Source organism: Mus caroli, unplaced genomic scaffold (assembly GCF_978045245.1).
Source record: "Mus caroli unplaced genomic scaffold, Mus_caroli_1 scaffold_19, whole genome shotgun sequence".
NCBI classification, from domain to species: Eukaryota; Metazoa; Chordata; class Mammalia; order Rodentia; family Muridae; genus Mus; species Mus caroli.
This window is the reverse complement of record NW_028227274.1, coordinates 82,411,706-82,431,298: the sequence shown is the minus strand read 5'-3', so window position 1 is coordinate 82,431,298 and position 19,593 is coordinate 82,411,706. Positions and strand designations below refer to the sequence as shown.

The following is a 19,593-nucleotide window of genomic DNA, read 5'->3' as shown; positions in this document are numbered from 1 at the left end:
CAGGGTAGGTGACCTTTTTTTACTCCATCTCTAGAGGTATTCCATTATTGTGGTGTGGGGGCTGGAAACTGTTACTGGGGAGGTCTGGGAACTGCTGACCCATTGCCCTTGCTTCAGGCCAGGTGACTGGGCAGCTTCTAAGTTTTTGTTTTGTTTTGTTTTGTTTTGTTTTGTTTTGTTTTGTTTTGTTTTGTTGTTTTGTTTTGTTTTCCAGTAACTGAGTTGTCAGGGCTTGCCTGGACTTGCCCAGTTTTTAGGCCTAGTTTCCTACACTGCCAGTTTGAAACCTGTCATGAAGTCAGCCTGTCGCAATCCTTTGGGATCATCCCAGGTGCCTATAAACTACTGTAGCCTCAGATAGAGCCAGTGATCTGGCCATACTGAGGCATCCCTTTCCCCCGAGAGACCAGACACAGGAAGGTATAGTATAGGATAGTTTATTCAAGGCATGGGGAGGGGAGTTAAGTGAATAGTAGAGTCAGAGAAAGGCAGAGAGAAGGAGAGAGAAGAGAAGTAGAGGCTGGCCATGGCCAGGTGGAGGGAGGGGAGGGAATGTGGAGAGAGGGGGAGCAAGAGGCAAGAGAGTGGGGAGGGGGCAAGCAGCCCCCTTATAGTGGATCAGGCCTACCTGGCTATTGCCAGGTAACTGTGGGGGTAGAGTCCAGACAGAATACCAACAGACAATTCTATAGAGTCAGTTCTCTCTTTCCTCCCACCTTTACAGGATCCAGTTCAGGTCACTGGTCTCTCATAGCACAAGGTTTTTAACCGCACATTGTATTTAAATATTTAATTTGCCAACATTCTCATAGAACTTAACCTCTTGTTTTACTGTTTGTAATTGTTAGTTTGAAAGGCCTGTGTCTTACCACTGTGCCTCCACCCCAGCCTTTCCTTCCTGCCCTGTGGACTGGCACAGATGGCCCATGAGGCCTTCCCTCTGCCTCTCCCTTCATAGCAGTTTCTTGGTGCTATGAGAGGAATCCAGTTCTACTGTGCTTTCCTCACACAGCAGTTCTTCCCCTGCTGTACCATGGTCACCTCCTGTTTCTGGTTCCCTTCTTCACATCCTCTCCTGTTCAAGTCTTGAACCTGATTGCTCAGACTGTGTTTCAACCTGTCTCTCAGCTGAGGTCAGCCTGCTGTCTGTCTCTTCAGCCTGTCTCTCAGCTGAGGTCAGCCTGCTGTCTCTACAACCTGTCTCTCAGCTGAGGTCAGCCTGCTGTCTCTTCAGCCTGTCTCTCAGCTGAGGTCAGCCTGCTGTCTCTTCAGCCTGTCTCTCAGCTGAGGTCAGCCTGCTGTCTGTCTCTTCAGCCTGTCTCTCAGCTGAGGTCAGCCTGCTGTCTCTACAACCTGTCTCTCAGCTGAGGTCAGCCTGCTGTCTCTTCAGCCCATCTCTCAGCTGAGGTCACCCTGCTGTCTCTGCCATTGTATAGAACATTCCCATTTTGGTAGTTACTCTTCAGTCCAGTTGTTTTTGAAATTGATATTTTCATCAGATTTACCTTATATGTGTAAAAAAAGTGCTATCATGGGAAATTTTGGTGATCCTAAAATATCTAAAGCAAAATGAAAACGTTTCCTTAGATCAGGAGACCTTTTACATAAAAATGATTACCATTAAAATTTAGTCTGCTTGCTCATTCGCACCTTAATTGGTTTCTGTTTGAAATGCTGAAAAGACCCTACAATGCATCTGTCTAGACCTCTTCTAAACTTATATTACTTTCTAGAAGTTTTTTCATTTTAGTACTTTATTCTGCTTAATATTGATAGTGGGATTTTCTTTGCTTGTGTGTGTGTTACTGAGCATAGAAAATCAAGTAGTACACACAGCAGGCCTTCCCAGCTTGGGAAGATGTTTGGAATCCTGTGCAATAGTCAAAGCTCTTTCCCTCAGCCCATCCCCAGAACAGGTTAGCTCTGCACCAAATTCTAGGTTCTCCCGCTGGGGAACATTATTTTGTAGAACACCATGGCTCTTGGGGTCTGTGGAATTATTAGCAGCATTGGTGTGGCGGTGCTGCCCTGTCAAGGGTGTATTCAGAACCCTAGGACAAGCAGAAACAGACCTGTGATTGGCCTGTGGGACCTGTTGCTGTGTTCCAACTTCAAGCTTTCCAGGTTGGGGAACCTCTCCTTCTGTACACTGTTTCCAGCTGTGTTCATTCTTCATATCTGATATTTGAAGCTGCTAATCTTACTTTTAGACTTTCTGTACCATTAGTTTGTAGTTTGTATTTCCTTTGTTTCTAGAGGCATTAGTCACCATACTCTTTACATATATGTACTGTTTATTCGTTTTTTTATACTGGTGGAGATTTTTGTATTTTAAAAATTAACCATAAGTACTCCTTTTATAATCTCTAAGTTACCTGATTATGTATGTTTTATATATGTAATATATTTTTCCTGCCTGTCATTTATTGTATAAGTTACATGGCAACTTAACTCAGGGGGAGCTTTTCTTAGGTATTTTGGTAGCATGTGAATTTTAAATTTTCTTCAGGAAAACACTAATCAAGACCATAAAAATACTTTTTGTTCTCATGTTTACAATTAGGTTTTTTTTTTTTTCTGCTTCAAAGTTTTAAAGCCTGAATAGTTTTAGTTTCGGAATGATTAGGACATCGAGACTCATGTACACGGCCTGCACCTGTGCTTATAGGTACTTGAGAATCTAAGTAAAGGAATCATTGAACTTAAGTGTTCAAGGCCAGCCAGGACCACATAGGGGGAGTGTTTACTTCAGAAAAACCTTAATCAATACAAAAATAAAATAAAAGAGGAGTGGGGGGGAGGGGTGGAAGGGAAGGAGGAAGACCGCCCACCACTCCCCCGTGTAACCTGCTGTTGAGGGGTCACCCCTGATGCACAGCCCTGTTCTAGTCATTGTAAAGTGTGTCTTTACTCTCCACAGGCAGTGTCCTCTGTGCTCTCTATTCTGTCCCTTGCTGTTCTTGGTTCCCCCCCACAGGTGACATCTGTATGCTGAACGGCTATGACAGGCTCCCTAGCGGACATGGCAGCCTGAAGGTTTTAAGATGTTTGTATTGCTCTTTACTTCATGAGTACTTTGCCTGCATGTATGACTGTGTACTTCGCTCATGCAGTGCCTGCAAAGGTCCAAAAAGGGCCCCAGGTCCCCTAGAGCTGGATTTATGAGCAGTTGTAAGTTGCCATGTGGAGCTGGTACCTCTACAGGAGCAGCTAATGCTCTTACGTTCTGAGGTGTGTCTCCAAACTCCACAAATTTCTTTATTCTTGCTGATTTTATCCAACTTTAAATTAAGCAGCACGGGTGATCAATAATCTAACCCGGTTTAGTTCTTCCCTTGTGGGTCCTCAGTGAGAACATCAATGGTAAAGGAGCCTGTGTCGCTCTCAGGCTGCCTTGTCCAGGTTGTGAGACAACCCTGAAAGCTTCAGTGGAGGCCTGCAGCTATTGAGGCTCTGAGTCCTTCCCTGCTGGGACTGTGCGGTCTTTCTTAGGCTAGTGGCTGGCCCAGGGAATTTATAATTAGATAACACTGGCTAGAAAACTGGATGGTCTTCTGTTGCTGTAAAGATTTTCTTTGAATTACTCTGTATTCATTTGGATTGCTATTACTAAGACTCTGCAAACCTACTGTCCCGACATATAGGTAAATACGGGTTTACTGTCAGTTTAATATAACTATTAGGACTTAATGACAGAGTCATTATTTTCATGAACGAGTTAAAGAAGTTTGAACAGTCAGAGTGTGTGTGTATGTGTGTGTATGTGTGTGTGTGTGTGTGTACTTACCCAGTAAACTTTGCAGGTACATCAAGAGTAGTCAGTGGCCAGAGTGAGCTCCAGGACAGCCAGGGCTACACAGAGAAACCCTGTCTCAAAAAATCAAAAAAAAAAAAAAGGTAGTCAGTGGCATTTAAAACTGTTGGAGTGACTCTGTTTTAGTAAAATTAAAATCACTTTTTTTATACAGCAAAATAATTGGTGATAATTATTCAGGTATTTGTGATGCATTTTTTGTAATAGGAAGACTAGCTATAATAGTAGAAAAAATGAGTGTTTTCCTTTTTATCCTTTCATTTTTAGTTTGTATTTGTTAATCCTTAAGACAGCCTTATAAAATAGTGTTCTATAAGGTAATATTTTGTAATCAGAAGCAAATTGCTTAACAAAAATAAACACTTTGGGGCTGGAGAGATGACTCAGTGGTTAAGAGCAAATATTGCCCTTTCAGAGGACAGAGTCCAGTTTCCATCGTCTAAATCAATTAGCCTACTGCCTCCATATCTATGACATGGCATCTGTAACTCCAGCTTCAGAGGACCTAACACCCTTCTCTGGGCTATGGAGACTCCTGCAGTTTCACACATGCCTGCTGCCTTGTATATACACGTAATTAAAAATAACATTCTAAGTAAACATTTTAAAAGTAAAAGTTTCAGAAACGTTTACTGCAGTTTACATTGTGAGTCTCCATGAGTAGAATACAGTGTGCAGTGCTTCCCTGGCCTTCTGGAGAAGGAGCCCTTCCCTCACCTCCCTACTTTTGTATTCATAATATTTCTTCGCATCTGCTGGCCTCTTGAGAACAGAGCTTTCGGGGGGGGGCAGGGGGCTTTATTTACCTTTATAGAAGCTTTATATATTATTTATAATACATTTTTTATATTTATGTTTTTGATTTGTATAATTTTGCAGTAATTGTGTGCTGAAATCTATATTTGACTTTATGATTCCAGTCTTCGTTATACATAACTTTCACTTTATGTCTGAATAAAAGGAAGAGATTTTTTTCTTCCTCCTCTAAATCAGTGTTTTCAGTATTTCTACAAGTAGCAGATATTGTATATAGTGGTGTTGTATTTTGTTGCTCGTATTCTGTGGAACGCAGTGTGGAGAGTAGAGTGACTGGCTATATGTGGCACTTACATTGTGCTAGAGAGCCAGTGAAAATGCAGCAGCGGCAGCTGACATCACTGCACATGTGTGCTCAGAGATGGAATACCTTCTTACAACGTCACTTTGGGATTCACAGTGTACTGACTCTCACACTGAAGGAGAGAGGGGGATAACATATTCTCAACGGACCAGATAGAATAATACAGATTCTTTGCATGTAAAGAGAGTGTGTGCGTGTGTGTGTGTGTGTGTGTGTGTGTGCATGTGTGTGTGTGTGTGTGTGCATGTTTATTTTATAAACATAATTTGGACAAGCAGTAGTCCCAAGGAATATGTCATTTTAAAATAATAATTTTATATATGCAAATTAACATACACACACACTACATGGATTATGCTTCCTTATATTTCATATATATGAATGCACCATCTCCACTCCAAACTTTTTTCATTTTTGAATACTTTCTTTAGGGTAATTTAGGTCAATTTCATACTGAGTTGTTATATACTTAGGTTCACTCCTTAAATATTTAGTTCCTATATTTAAATAATTTTTAAGTACCTTTGCAGTTTTTGAGGTATTTGGTGCTATCTCTCTGGAATTCATTGTGAAGTTTCTGGTTTGTCCTTTTCACCTCTCTGAGGTTAGTTGTTAGCTCTAAGCCACTCCTCTTCATTTGATGGTGGTGATTTCATAAGTATAATTTTCAAAATTTTACATTGTTTCACTTAATTTCTTCCATGACTTGAGCTATAAACTTAAAATCCCTCCCGTTTTACTCTAAGAAACATCCAGCATCCGCTCCTGAATCAGATGGAGGAGAAGGCCCGGGATTGAGGTTTGGACCCTTTGGCAGCTCCCTGAACACACACAGGGAGACGAAGTTGGTGAAGGTGCAGCCCAGTTGCAGCAGAACCCCAGGACTGTGAAGATGTTAATACCAAGTGATGATACCCAAGGGCGGCAGCAGCTGTGGTGCCGAGCAGACATGCTGTGTGTGCTGTGTGTGCTGTGAAGAGCAGAACCAGTGGAGTTTGGCTCCCACACCCCTTGGAGGCCACAAGATCATAAGTGAAAGCCAGTCTCGGACATGGAGATTTTTAGAGTTAGGATTTGGTTTGCTCTGATTTGATTGTGACAGTGTCCCCTTCTTCCCACTTGAATTTAAAATGAACTTAACATGAGTTTCTGATTTAACAGGAGGTCACAGGTGAACAACTGACCTTTTAAAGTCTTTGGTACTTTAAAAAGACTGGACATTTTAGAGAGATGTTGGGCATTTAGAGAGACATTGGACATTTTACAGAGGGTTTGAACTTTGAGAGAGACTTTGCATGTCTTACAGAGACTGAACATTTAAAGTATTTTAATTTTTAAAGACCACAGAGCTTTTGAAGATACACCATGTGTTATATTGTGGTGTTAAGATGAACATGGCATCTTGGGGATAAGCAAGATGGGGAAGGCTCTGTTTAATTGTACTGCTTGGTTTAGAATGACAAGGATTCATTGTCCTGGCTTCTGTTCATTTGTTTGTTTGTCAACCTGATACAAGCTAGTGCTATCTGAGAAAAGGGAAGCACAATTGATTGGCCTTTAGGCCAGCCTGTGAGGTATTTTTCTCAATTAGTGATTGATGTAGGAGGGTCCGATCCATTGTGGGTGGTGCCATACCTGCACAGATTGTCCTGCAGTTTATCAGGAAGTGGCCAGAGCAAGCCACAGGGAGCAGCACAGTAGACAGCACCCCTCCAGGACCTGAACTCGCACCTCCAGGTCTCTGCTCTGACTAGCTTTGATGATGGACTATGGTGTAGAAGTAAACATGAAGTAAACCTCTTTGGGTTATGATGTTTTCTTACAGCAGTAGACACCACAAAGAACTCACATTCTTAGTACGTAGCTTCTAGTGAAGGGAGAATACATTCTCTTCAAGGGCGTATCATACTCATGCATATATGGACAGCTACAAGTTACACTCAGTGACTCAATAGGAGTCAGTGCAGTGCCCAGGGAGGTCACAGTGCTTGCTACAAGTTACACTCAGTGACTCAATAGGAGTCAGTGCAGTGCCCAGGGAGGTCACAGTGCTTGCTACAAGTTACACTCAGTGACTCAATAGGAGTCAGTGCAGTGCCCAGGGAGGTCACAGTGCTTGCTACAAGTTACACTCAGTAACTCAATAGGGGTCAGTTCAGTGCCCAGGGAGGTCACAGTGCTTGCTACAAGTTATACTCAGTAACTCAATAGGGGTCAGTGCAGTGCCCAGGGAGGTCACAGTGCTTGCTACAAGTTATACTCAGTAACTCAATAGGGGTCAGTTCAGTGCCCAGGGAGGTCACAGTGCTTGCTACAAGTTACACTCAGTGACTCAATAGGAGTCAGTGCAGTGCCCAGGGAGGTCACAGTGCTTGCTACAAGTTACACTCAGTGACTCAATAGGAGTCAGTGCAGTGCCCAGGGAGGTCACAGTGCTTGCTACAAGTTATACTCAGTAACTCAATAGGAGTCAGTGCAGTGCCCAGGGAGGTCACAGTGCTTGCTACAAGTTACACTCAGTAACTCAATAGGGGTCAGTTCAGTGCCCAGGGAGGTCACAGTGCTTGCTACAAGTTACACTCAGTAACTCAATAGGAGTCAGTGCAGTGCCCAGGGAGGTCACAGTGCTTGCTACAAGTTACACTCAGTGACTCAATAGGAGTCAGTGCAGTGCCCAGGGAGGTCACAGTGCTTGCTACAAGTTATACTCAGTAACTCAATAGGGGTCAGTTCAGTGCCCAGGGAGGTCACAGTGCTTGCTACAAGTTACACTCAGTGACTCAATAGGAGTCAGTGCAGTGCCCAGGGAGGTCACAGTGCTTGCTACAAGTTACACTCAGTAACTCAATAGGGGTCAGTGCAGTGCCCAGGGAGGTCACAGTGCTTGCTACAAGTTACACTCAGTGACTCAATAGGAGTCAGTGCAGTGCCCAGGGAGGTCACAGTGCTTGCTACAAGTTACACTCAGTAACTCAATAGGGGTCAGTTCAGTGCCCAGGGAGGTCACAGTGCTTGCTGGCATATTTGAGAACCTGAGTTTGATTACTTGGATGAACAAGTTGAACATGGTGGAGGGAGAGAAGTCCTCCTCTGACTTACAAACACACACATGCGCACACACACACATACACACACACACACACACATTGTAGCATGGGGCATCCATGCACAGTTAATTCATGTTTTAAAATGTTTAAAGAATCTAAAGTTGGAGAGGAGGGGAGCTGTTTGGGTGAGGTAGTAGACCCAGATGTAGTGGGAGCAAATATGCTCAGAATGCATTGTATGTGTGCATGGAGTTTTCAAAGTGTTAATTTTTAATATCTTTTTTGCCTGAGACAGGCATTTCTCTGTTTAGCCTTGACTATTCTGGAACTCATTTTGTAGAACAGTCTGGCCTCTAACTCAGAGATCCACCTGCCTTAAGTGCTGGGGCAAAAGGCGTCTACCACCACTGCCTAGCAGTTTTAAAAAAAACTCTTAAAATAACATTGTTCTTATCAAAAGTGTTTTTGGGGTTTTGGTCCTGGCAGCTCCTGAGGGATTACCTCAGCCTTAGGAGCCATATAGAGAAACCTTCCCTTCCTGATTCCACCATGGAGTTCACTGTAACTGGAGTTGTAGCATTTAAGCTTAGAGAAGGCAGGCGCCATCATTGTGATGAGCTCTTCAAGTTTAATGGCTTGTCTCAGGTGATGGCTGGTTCCTACAGTGGGCCAGGTCCTGGGTGCATGTGCCACGCACCTTTGCCCTTTCTTCCTTCCTCTGTGCTAACTCAGAAGAGCCTGAGTCCAAACCTGAATCCGTAGGCAGACAGCTTTCAACCACTCTAGGATCTTGGTGAAACTGTGTGCTTGGCACCTGCCATCCTGTCAAGATTAAATTCGGGTTCTGATGATTTAACTCTTACCTTTAACTCTTAACTTCTTGGCACGTAAAAAATCTTGTGACAAAGGAGAGGAATTCAGAGATGGCAGCCCAGACCAGAGGAGTACAACTCAAGGACAAAATGCCCCCTCAGTCTGTGCCTCCTCTGTTCTCAGGGTGCTTATCAGAGGGCAGCTGGCATGCATGTGTCCATGGTGGCGTGGTGTAGACAAGCAGTCTCCAGGGACGAGGAGCAGCACATGTGTGACAGTCAGCCTTATGTGCACGTCAGGCAGTGACGTCTGCGTGACAAACTGAGGAAGAGCTCATTACCCCCTCACATGAAGATAGCGGTCTTGGCGTCTTCACTCTGGAACCTCAGCCCTGTTAGTGTGTGTCTTCCTAGTGACAGGGACATGCCTGTCCTGAAATCTTAACCCAGAGATAGTACACGTGCCCTCTGTTCATTGAAGCTGGAAAACTTTGTGGGGTTTGGTGGTTTGGTGGATTCACCGGCAACTATCACCTCGATAATCTTCAGACTTTCATCACGCTAAAAACAAACACCATCTATGTTAGTCAGAAGTCATTAGTATCCCATATGCCGTCCTTTGGCTTCTGGTCTCTGTGTGTTTCTCTTTATTCCCTCCCTCCCTCCCTCCTAGTGAAATGTAGGGATAGCTGTGCATTTGTTTTCTCCAGCATCAATAAAAAATGAGTTTAGCAGATATCTTGCTGCTGTCGAAAATAAATTGGAGATCTACAAAACTACAGAAATACTTTGAAATAATTCACCAGATATCTACACAATTCAGAAAATGCTCTTCTTCATTTTTACTAACACAGAAGGTGATATACCTGTTGTCAGGCTTCTTTTAGCCTGATCCCATGGGTGTCTGTACAGTTAAGTGGTTCTGCAGTCCTCGCTTCTGTATACATACTGTGCTGGAAGCTTGCCCTGTGATAAGGACTGTTTTAGCGTACTTGAATACAAAAGGGCTTTCCAAACAGAAACCATAACCACATGCTAGACTGTTACTTAGAGATTCTATTAAGTGTGCAAAATAATTGAAAGAAGCAATTTAGCAGGAAGAGAAATTTTAGCCCACGGTTTCAGAGAGTTAACTCTCCAAGGTTAGCCAAATGCATTGCTGTGGACCTTGCTTGAGGAGGCACAGACCATTACACACCAGGAGAGACATCATGCATCACACACAAGTGTTCAGCTCATGGAGATTAGGAAGCAAAGTCAGGGGATGGGAAGGGGACAGAGCAAGGTGGAGCCACTCTTAGTGCATGCCACAAGGGACCCAGTTCCTCTGAGCAGGCCTAAAGTGTCCAGCACCTTCCAGAATGCCAGTCAACTGGGAAGCAGCCTTTAGCATGTGAGCCTAGGAAATCACACTATTTAAGTGTTCCCTCAGGGACCCAGGTGACTGTGTCCCGTTCCCTAGGCCAGTGGCAGTGTGGCACACATGGGTGCTTTTCATCTCTTTCAGTGTTGATTAGCAATAGGGCAAAACAGATTTGGTAATCAGCATGATATAAGAGAAGTGAAGTGTGTATGTATGTCAGCATATTCTGTCTAAGCTCAAAGACTTACTTAACAGCTCTTTGGCCATGCCCTAGCCCAAATCATTCTCAAGTTAGCTAGGAAATTTCTGTTCGGTTTTGGGTTTTTTTGGTGTATAAATTTTGAAATATTTTTAGAAAATAGAGTCAGGCATTGCAGTATTAGCTGTTTTAACAGTTTGATGTTTTTCTTTCTAGTATTTTAGTCCTGGCATAGAACAACTTTTTTCCCCCCACGTTCATTATTCTGTCAGTGGGAGAAGACACCCTTTCCCTGTCTCTGAAATCCTGTTCTTTGTGTTATTTTCCTTCACTGCCCCGTGACACGCAGTTCCTGATCCAGCTTCTCTTAGGAGTGCATGAAAAGGCACACATGTAGTCTCAGTGTCCAGCCTTGCTTGCTGCCTTTGCCTGTGAGTGATAACATAAGCGTAATATAAACTCCAGGCTATAACCGTCCTCATCTTCCCGACTAATACTTTCTGTGAAAAGCAAGCATCGTGATGTAATTGAACCTTTGACATCAAAGTGATTCCTGCCCTCTGTCGTGTGGCATACCATGTCTCTACTAAGTACCATTTCTCGGCCTCCAGTTCTCAGAAGCCTTTTTTCTAAGAATGGTCGTGGGGTTGCATTCTCGACAGTGTCTTCCAGGAGTCCTGATGTGTGTCTTACTCAATCCTGTTTTCATTGGTTAGTGGACCCTTGACTAGTGTCCAATCTCCCTCTGAAATTCCACCATCACAGGGACCTTCTGCTATCAACACATTGCCCTAATATGGAGCCAATCCCGGGCTGTTTGTAGCTCCCTTCCTGTCATGAGGCTGTCTCAGCACCCAAGTGGAGGGAAACAGCTTTTCCCGGCAGAACCTAAGAAGAGAAGGCTTTGCGCTCTTGGCGCTCTGAGCTCAGTGGCGTTCATTCGCTGATGTGGCCGGATGCATAAGCAAACGTCTTCACTGTGCTCAAGCAATACCAGAACAATTCGATATTAAACATAACAGGGTGGCGTTTTGTGAATGGCTGAGGCAAACGACCACCTTAGGACCGAGTACCTTAGTTATGAAACAAACATCATCGTAAGGTGGATTTCTTCCTTGTTAACCAACTGAAGTCAGTAAATGGAATACTACTTAGCATGTAGAAACGACTGTGCCAGGGGAGCTGGGTCAGCATTTGTGATGTAGCGATACTGAGTAGACTTCATTCCATTTCCTTTCTTGCTTGATAGGTCAAATTGCGCTGAGAATATCCGCAAACACATTTTACACACCGGCAAACATGAAGGTGTCAAGATGTACAACTGCCCAAAATGCGACTATGGGACGAATGTCCCCGTGGAGTTCCGAAACCACCTGAAAGAGCAGCATCCTGACATTGAGAACCCTGACCTCGCGTACTTGCATGCTGGTAAGGAATGGAAACTGGAAAGCACTCACGTTCTAACAGATCTCACTGCATTCTCCACAGTGCTCAGGGTGCTTTTCCTAGAGTACTGTGACTTCCTCCCATGGGATCCAGTGTTGATGGAGTCTGTTTCCGGCCCTGTTTGATGGTTCATCTTGCTCCTTCCCCGTTCTGCATTTAAATAGGCCCTTTCACCTGTATTTTAATCACATATGCAAATCTAACAAAATTATTGTGGAGCATCAGTGTTAATAGCAAACACTTAAAGCATCGGTATCTGACTAGATACCGATGTTGGAATCTTTAAGGTGTTGTTTTTATTAATTGGTGGAGCTTATCTTTATTATTTAAAATGTTATGCTATATTCTTTATACCACTGTTTTCTCATAATAACATGGAGGTTGGAAGCATGGGACTGAGAGGAGACTCAGGCGCCTTTAATGTTCCATGAGATGAGCCTGTGCTGGTATGGCTGCCTCTTGGAATGAAGTGAGATATGATGGAATGTGTGATATATAGCAGAGGCTCTGGGTAAAGCAAAATGATTCTGTCATCTAGCTTTCTATATAATTGAAAAGTGTGCCTGGGCTTAGAATCTCTGCACAACAAGGAAACATAGGGCTGAGGGCATGTGTTCTGTTTGAGAAGGTAGGCTCCCCAGAGTCAAAAGAGTGTCCTGTGATGTGGGCCTGCCAGCACCGTGCTATGTACAGCCAGTAGATCTGGCCTCCTGAAGGAAATGGCTACGAAATGGCTACTCACCTCTGCTTTACCAGACCTGCGATTTCTCAGTGTATGTCTGTGAGGGAGCCATTGGGTAAGACATGCAATGGAACTGTTAGCTCAGGATACTGCGTGGACAGGATCGGGTGAAGCACGGCTGGTGAAGACAGGCTGTGTGTGTAAACCAAGGGCCATTTTCAGGTATGTGGTGGTTTTACTCATGCGATACCCACATCAGAGAACTTGGTAGATAAATTAAGCTAGGATAATAGTGCCATCAAGCCAAGCTCTGTCTCTGTCACTCCATGGAGTACTCCATGGAGTTTATACTCTCCAAACATCACGTGTCCTCCACGTGCCTTGCCTCAGCATGTGCGTCCAATCAGCCTAAGTCCAGGGGAGCAGCAAGAAACTTAGCACACCAGCAGCAGAGTTTCCACCTCAGGCGTGTGCGTGTGTTGCTGTTGGGAAGAGTGCACGCACGTGTCACAGCACACTGTAGCACATGCATGGAAGTCAGAGGACAACTTCCAGGAGTTGCTTCTTACCTACTGTGGGCTTGAAGAATCTAACTCAAATTGTTGGGCTTGCATGACAAGAGCTGTTACCATCTGAGTCTCTTTCCAGCCACTGCTCTGTCTTTTGTTTTATTTTTAATAGCGTTTCTGTCAGTTGTTCTTGGAAACTTCGTGTACCTCTCCTATGGTTATCGGTCCGTGTGTTTTCATCAGGTACTTCAGTCTGATGATTTTGGCTTTTTCATATTTAAAAATTTCTCACTAGATACGTTTAGATTTTCAGATGTTTTACATACATACACACACACACACACACACACACACACATCATGAAATGCATCTGTGTATTTCCTTACAATAGTGAAATGTTCCTTTTCTGTCTTTAGCCATACCTCTTGCCACAATTCATGTAGCCCTGCCCCAACAGCTAACCTACATGCAACACATGATTATGTGTTCAGTGGTAATCTTCTACATAAAACCCTGTCTTTTACTTAGTATTCGTATTTAATGTAACTGTTGATACATTCACTCTGGGTAAAAACAAAGCTGGTCCACCTGCATCCGGTGCAGTGTTTGCACTTGTGCTGTCGCTCTTCCTCAGGGGTGAGCCCAGTGCACATCCAGTGCAGCCTGAGGCAGACTGCAGATGTGTCTGTGCTGGCACACAGCAACCACTCCAAATTATTCACGGTTCTTTTCTCTTCAGTAGTTACATCTTACCATTCTGTAAACCCAGCCCAAAGAAAGATGGTGTAAAAGAAATTCACTGCAGGGACCGGAAGCTTAAGGTCCATGGATTGGCCAGAGAAGAAAGACTTCTAGTGGCAAAAGTGTGGAAGTGCATGCGGTTGCCATGCTGAGCCCTCCTGCTGCTGAGGCAGCACTCTTGCTCACAAGCAGATTCTCACCAAAGCCCTAGGAGAAGGTGGCCAGCCTCCCTCCTGTATTGCACATCTCTCTCTGAGAAGCTGAGACTCTTGAAGGCAGTGATAGAGAAGTGCACTCCTTCAGGAAAGATTAAGCAGTGAGCCATGATGTGGTATTTTTAAAGTATTTTAGTTTGTTATATATGTTATATTTCTTCATATTTAAATTAATTTCTCATTTGTTCTACATAGAAAGAAATAATGTAATATATCACTCAAACAGTACCGTAACTTATTGTCTGTATGGGGTAATATGATGTGCATTTACCATGTTGTGTTTATAAATCTAGATTTTCGTGTTCTCTCCTAAGTTAGGCTTTGTATTCTTTATGATGTATTTTATTCCACTCTCTTTCACAGCAGTTAAATATAGGAGTGGGGAAGTTTGACTGTTATCAAAACCCTGTGTCCTTTTGTCTCCCTTTCTAATTATAACTAATTCAGTACCATTTAAGCTATACTTAATTCACTTTTTTACTCAGATTTATACTTAGATTAAATTTGATATTCTTCCCCAGCCCACTTGCCTTTGTCTTCATGAGCTCCACATTCACATATCATTGTTCCTGGTGTGCAGTCAGGTCTGGATGCTCTGGCCTGCAGTCCTTCCCCAGGGCTCTGGCCCTCTGTTTCCACTGGGTCCGTTCATACCTACTGTCAGTTTGATACCTGGTACATGTCATGACATCCTGTACAATAGTTTATTTTATGAAAAAGCCCAAAACTCTGAAATACCTGACAGTTTTTCATTGGTTTTCCTTTACAAAAAGCAATTATTGCTTCACCATAAAAAGGGAGGAATCTTCTGACATGCCTGCCTTTGGTAAGTCCGTGCTGACTCACTGCTATTAAATCGCACTGCTCCACGTGTATCATTAAGCTCATCCATGAGTATCAGCTCAAATTTATTTCCTAATATAGATGCTAGACTTACAGGTCTATAATTTTCAGCCTCTCCTCTCTTCTTTTTAACCTTCAGGCTGGATTCCTTGTTTTCTCATCTCCTAGTTCTTCACTCTAACAAAAGACTTCCTAAAATAATTAACAGTTGAGGGGTGGGAATCTTTTACCGAGTCATCGACCCCAGTTCATTTATTTAAATGCTGCTAAAAGTCTTTGTTCCTCCCAAACCCATGTGTATGTCCTGGCATCTTCTGCTATAGTCAGTCCTCTGGGACCATCCTAGCATGGCAACTTTGGTGTTTTGGTAGCTGGCTTTCCTCTTTACTCTCTTTCTGATTTTCCTGCCTGTTCAAGTTCCTGAGTTTAAATAAACTGGACTTCTTTCTTTGAGTTGAGGAGTGAAAAGTATCAGAAAGACTCTTTATCAGTCTGCGTTTTAGTGCTATGACTGACACTCCATGAAACCCCACTCCTGAGTGTTTGTCTGTGAGAATGTGATTTACTCATAAACCCCATTCCTAAGTGTTTGTCTGTGAGAATGTGATTTACTCATAAACCCCATTCCTAAGTGTTTGTCTGTGAGAATGTGATTTACTCATCAGGGAAGCAGACTTGCGCACTCCTCAACACATCTTCTATTAAATAATATTCTTCTTTCTTCAAGACCCTGCAGTGACACATCTTTACATACTTCAGTGCTTCACGTGCTTGAGAGCAGACAGTCTTTAATCTATCAGCAGTGCATAGGAGTACCTCTTGTTTGTACTCAGCACTGTGGATCATGGTTAGAGAAACGTTTGCCTCTGTCTGTCTGGCACACCCTCACGACCTTCGCAGTACTAGAAGAGGTAGAGTTTGCTGACTGAAGTCTCAGCCGATACTGAATCCTGATGGCTTCCTGTTTTCGTGGCCAGTGGCAGTGCTGCAGTTTCTGCTTTTCGAGCTATGGAGCATGCGTTTTAATTACAAAGAAAGAAAGAGGAACAGGAATAATAGTGCCAGGCTTCCCACCAGAATGTTCAGTCTTCAAAATCAAGTCTCTGATGGTCACAAGTTCCACTCAATAACTTTAAAAATGGATCTACCAGTAGTTAAGTTGCCTAAGGACACAAAACTAGAATCAGACTGAATCAAATTTATGACTGTCTTTTGAATGTTCCAACATAATAGTCTAATCCTGCGTGTAAAGGAGTTTTTAAAAAATTAGTTAATCAAATTTTTACCATGTAAACCTTAAAAGGAGCTGGAATTTCAGATTTCATATTATCTGAATGTGTGCATTAGGAAGTAAAAATGCACAATAGCTTTAAATCCACTATGGTGAATATTTTCATGGTGGTTTTTCAATGTCCCTATATCATACAGAGGAAATAGGAAGATAAAATCAAATGAACTGGTGTTGCTCTGGACTGTGTCAGGGTATGTGGCTTCGACCACTCCCTCAACCAGTCTGTTATTTCCTTTCTCAGCTTCATAGTAGTACAGAATACACAATTGAAATAAACCTTTGTCAATATGTTTTCTATCATTAACTCCTGATAGGATTGACGGGTGGTACCTGAAAATCATAGAAACTTGTTTAGTTAAATACTTTTGAATAGATGTTCATCACAAAGGCTCATTGCTGGCTACAGGGTGTTAAAGAAAATTTTGAAGTGCTGTTTACATATTTTCACCCAAAAGATAGGCTGAATTCTCATTTGCCTTCAAAGCCTGTGTAATTCAGAGCACAGTAAAATGTCCTTTGTTGTGTCTTAACTACCTTCTCACAGTGATATTGTAGTCTAATCAGGACCAGCATGCATAGCATTTGAGAACAGGATTCTGAAAGCTGAGACTGTTTGGAAAAGAGGCTAAGAGAGTTGTTGTTTAGGGGAAAATTGACTGAGGACAGTTCGAGTGAGGGCAGTATGATCTGATCCAGTCATTGATACGGCTCTTACTTTTTATAGACCTATTACCAACTGTGTATTCAATATAATCATATTTTTAAAATGTACATGCTATCACATATAAGAACTCTTTATTGTAGGTGTTGATAAGTCCCATCACTAGCTCTGCATAACAGGTTCTTGCTTCAATTGAACCTGCTTAATGAAGGAAAACACCATAGATGTTTCAAATTATGAAATTTAGATACACAGTATAATTATCTTTTAAATTTATTAAAAATATAACTATTTTAATATATTGTATTATTATTTTATTATATATGAAAATATAACATTGTATTATAAAATATAACATTAGTTTCATTCATTTTTATTTGCAATGATTAAAATTATCATTGCACAACTTTTCTTTGAGGTTTTATAGAATAATTACAAAACCACACAAAAATACAAAATAGTAGTATTCACTTAGCATCCCTAAATGTCACCATGATCTCATCACGGAACACAAATCCCAGTGACAGCAACATCCCTATAGTGCCACTGGCTATGCTCTCATTCTGCGGAGTTTACTGTTTCCTCAGTCCTAGCCTTTATTTTCTCTTTTCACTAGACTCTCTCCATGGGCCAGCATCTGTTACTGTTGTCATGTCTTAGTGTTCCTGGTCCATGACCACTTCTCCTCTTTTATGATTTTGATACGTACAGAGCTATAGACCCATCATTGTGTAGAATTTCCCTTACCTTGAGTTAGCCTATTGGTTATATAAGATTTAGTTGAGGCTGAAAAGGGTACGTTTGTTACAGCTACAGATGGTGCTCTGACTAGCAGAATGAGACGAGACATGTTCTACAGGTTCCTCCACTGTAAAATGCTATTTCCTTTTTGATGCTTTCTGGCACTGTGTTGTGCCTGAGGCTCATTTTGTTTGTTTCCTGCCCAGGTTCTGAAGTTGGTGACTTTGGTTTTGAGATGGCCTGTCTGTCCCAGTTGTGTCTATTGCCTTTGTATGCTTCTGCTTCTGGGCAGCCTCATCAGACAGACCAGAACATTCTTGTGAGCATCTGACCCATGGCTTCCCTGTGATTGTGCACCTAGGTCTGTCTGGCTTTAGATTCCGCAGGGACTTTTGTGACTATGACACTAAAAGTAGAAATGGTAAAAGAAAGAAGAAAAGAATAAGTGAAACTTTCGAAAGCAACGCTTTCTACTTCAAAGGACAGTGCTTAAGAATTAAAGAAAACTATCTAAAAAGGCAGGAGATAATACACAGCTCTGTCTTGTAAAGTGCCTGTATCCAGAACATTTAATGTTTGCTTAGGTGTTTCTAAACAGCCATAGGGCAAGTGTCCCCTTAAAACTGAGGAAGCGCAGTAGAGTTCTCACCAACTGACCAGTACCCAGTAAGAGTTCAAAAATATACTGAGCATCATGACTCACTGGGCGAATACACACCAAGCAGAAATGAAATGCAATGAAGTCATTATCTTCAGTTTGTCTCATGCTTTTAATTTACCTGGACTGAAGACTAAGGGCTGTACCTGAATATGAACTACCCTCAAACAAGTATGTATTAATAGTTTGTTCCCAGGAGACGACTGCGATCCGAGAGAGATGACTGGACCTAACTGCCGGCAGTTTCATCGTAGGCCTGCCCACTGATGACTCTAAAACAGGGAGCAAGTAGGAGATGAGTTTTGGAGAGAAATTCTCTCCCTTAGGCTGTCCTCAGGGGGCGTGGGCCTTCTCCGTGGCCTTGTTGTCTCACTCTGGTTGCCAGCAGCCACAAAGCCAGAAGCTCTAATGCCATGTGCATGTTGTGCTCCGTAGGCTCGCAGCAGTGGGGATGCAGCCATGGACTGAAACTGCCTAAAAGTCAGTCTGTTGCCCTCTTGAGCTGCTGCACGGTGCATGCAGTCCTCTGCATCATTCTCAGTCACGTTTTGTGTAAGGTGGGTTGTGTTCTTTTGTCTAAAAGCGGCATCGTATGCATTGAGAACGCTGCCTTCCTCCACGGACTTCCTCTGCACCTCTGCTCCAAGTGAGGTAGTTGCATTTCTTTGGGCCGTTTTCTTGATGCTAGCATAGCAGTTTCTAAAATTAAGTATATATGGATTTTTAATTTTATTCTCAAAATGCCATAGTTGATTATATACATGTTTTCAGCTTTGTTTCCTTCACTTCTTCATTGTTCTGTTATCTGATTTAAATCCATCAGGAGTTGTCTGATTGGTCACTGCCCGTCCCTTCTCTTACAGAGGGGAGCGAGCGTACAATGCAGTTCAAGACAAAACCTGACAGAAAAATAAAATGAAGGCTGTATATTTGTGTTGAGAATACAGTACACAGTGAAATGTGTGCTCTTTAATTTTTATATCTTTAAGAAAAAATTGAGGTTTTTTCCCTTTTGATATTCTTCTCTGGTGAGTTTTGAACTTTAAGAGTATATTCACCTAGTTCATATTTTACATTCACAATATAGTCACATGTCACTTAATAAGAGAGGCCTTCCGAGAATTGTGGTGTTAGGCAATTTCATTGTTATCATTGACTGATGTATGTCATAGCCTGCTACGCATGTAAGCATTGTGTTAGGTATCTATGTTTCAATATCTATGTCTGAATGTGCTATGAATATGTCTTATCTGTCTTTCTGTGGTCTGTCATAGAGTTACTTCTGTCATGGCTGTGCTAAAGGAAGTGTGATACTAAAATCAAGCATTGGAGAAAGAGATGACCAGGTACTGCTCTGCCTCACATGCCGGTGGATCATACTATCATCACCTCCCGTGACTGGAGTTTTCATGTCACAAGGTGTCTTCAACATGCATCCATGTCATGGCATT

General features: G+C 42.5%; 1 protein-coding gene across 3 annotated transcripts in view; it reads left to right on the top strand.

Moving 5' to 3' along the window:
- The window catches only part of Znf407 (zinc finger protein 407), a 384,272-nt gene that overhangs the window by 265,685 nt on the left and 98,994 nt on the right, over positions 1–19,593 (top strand). For all 3 annotated transcript variants that reach the window (XM_085833524.1, XM_085833525.1, XM_021150389.3), the window contains one exon: positions 11,605–11,783. In XM_085833524.1, the coding sequence (XP_085689650.1) occupies positions 11,605–11,783 (179 nt within the window). The remainder of the gene's footprint in view (positions 1–11,604; positions 11,784–19,593) is intronic.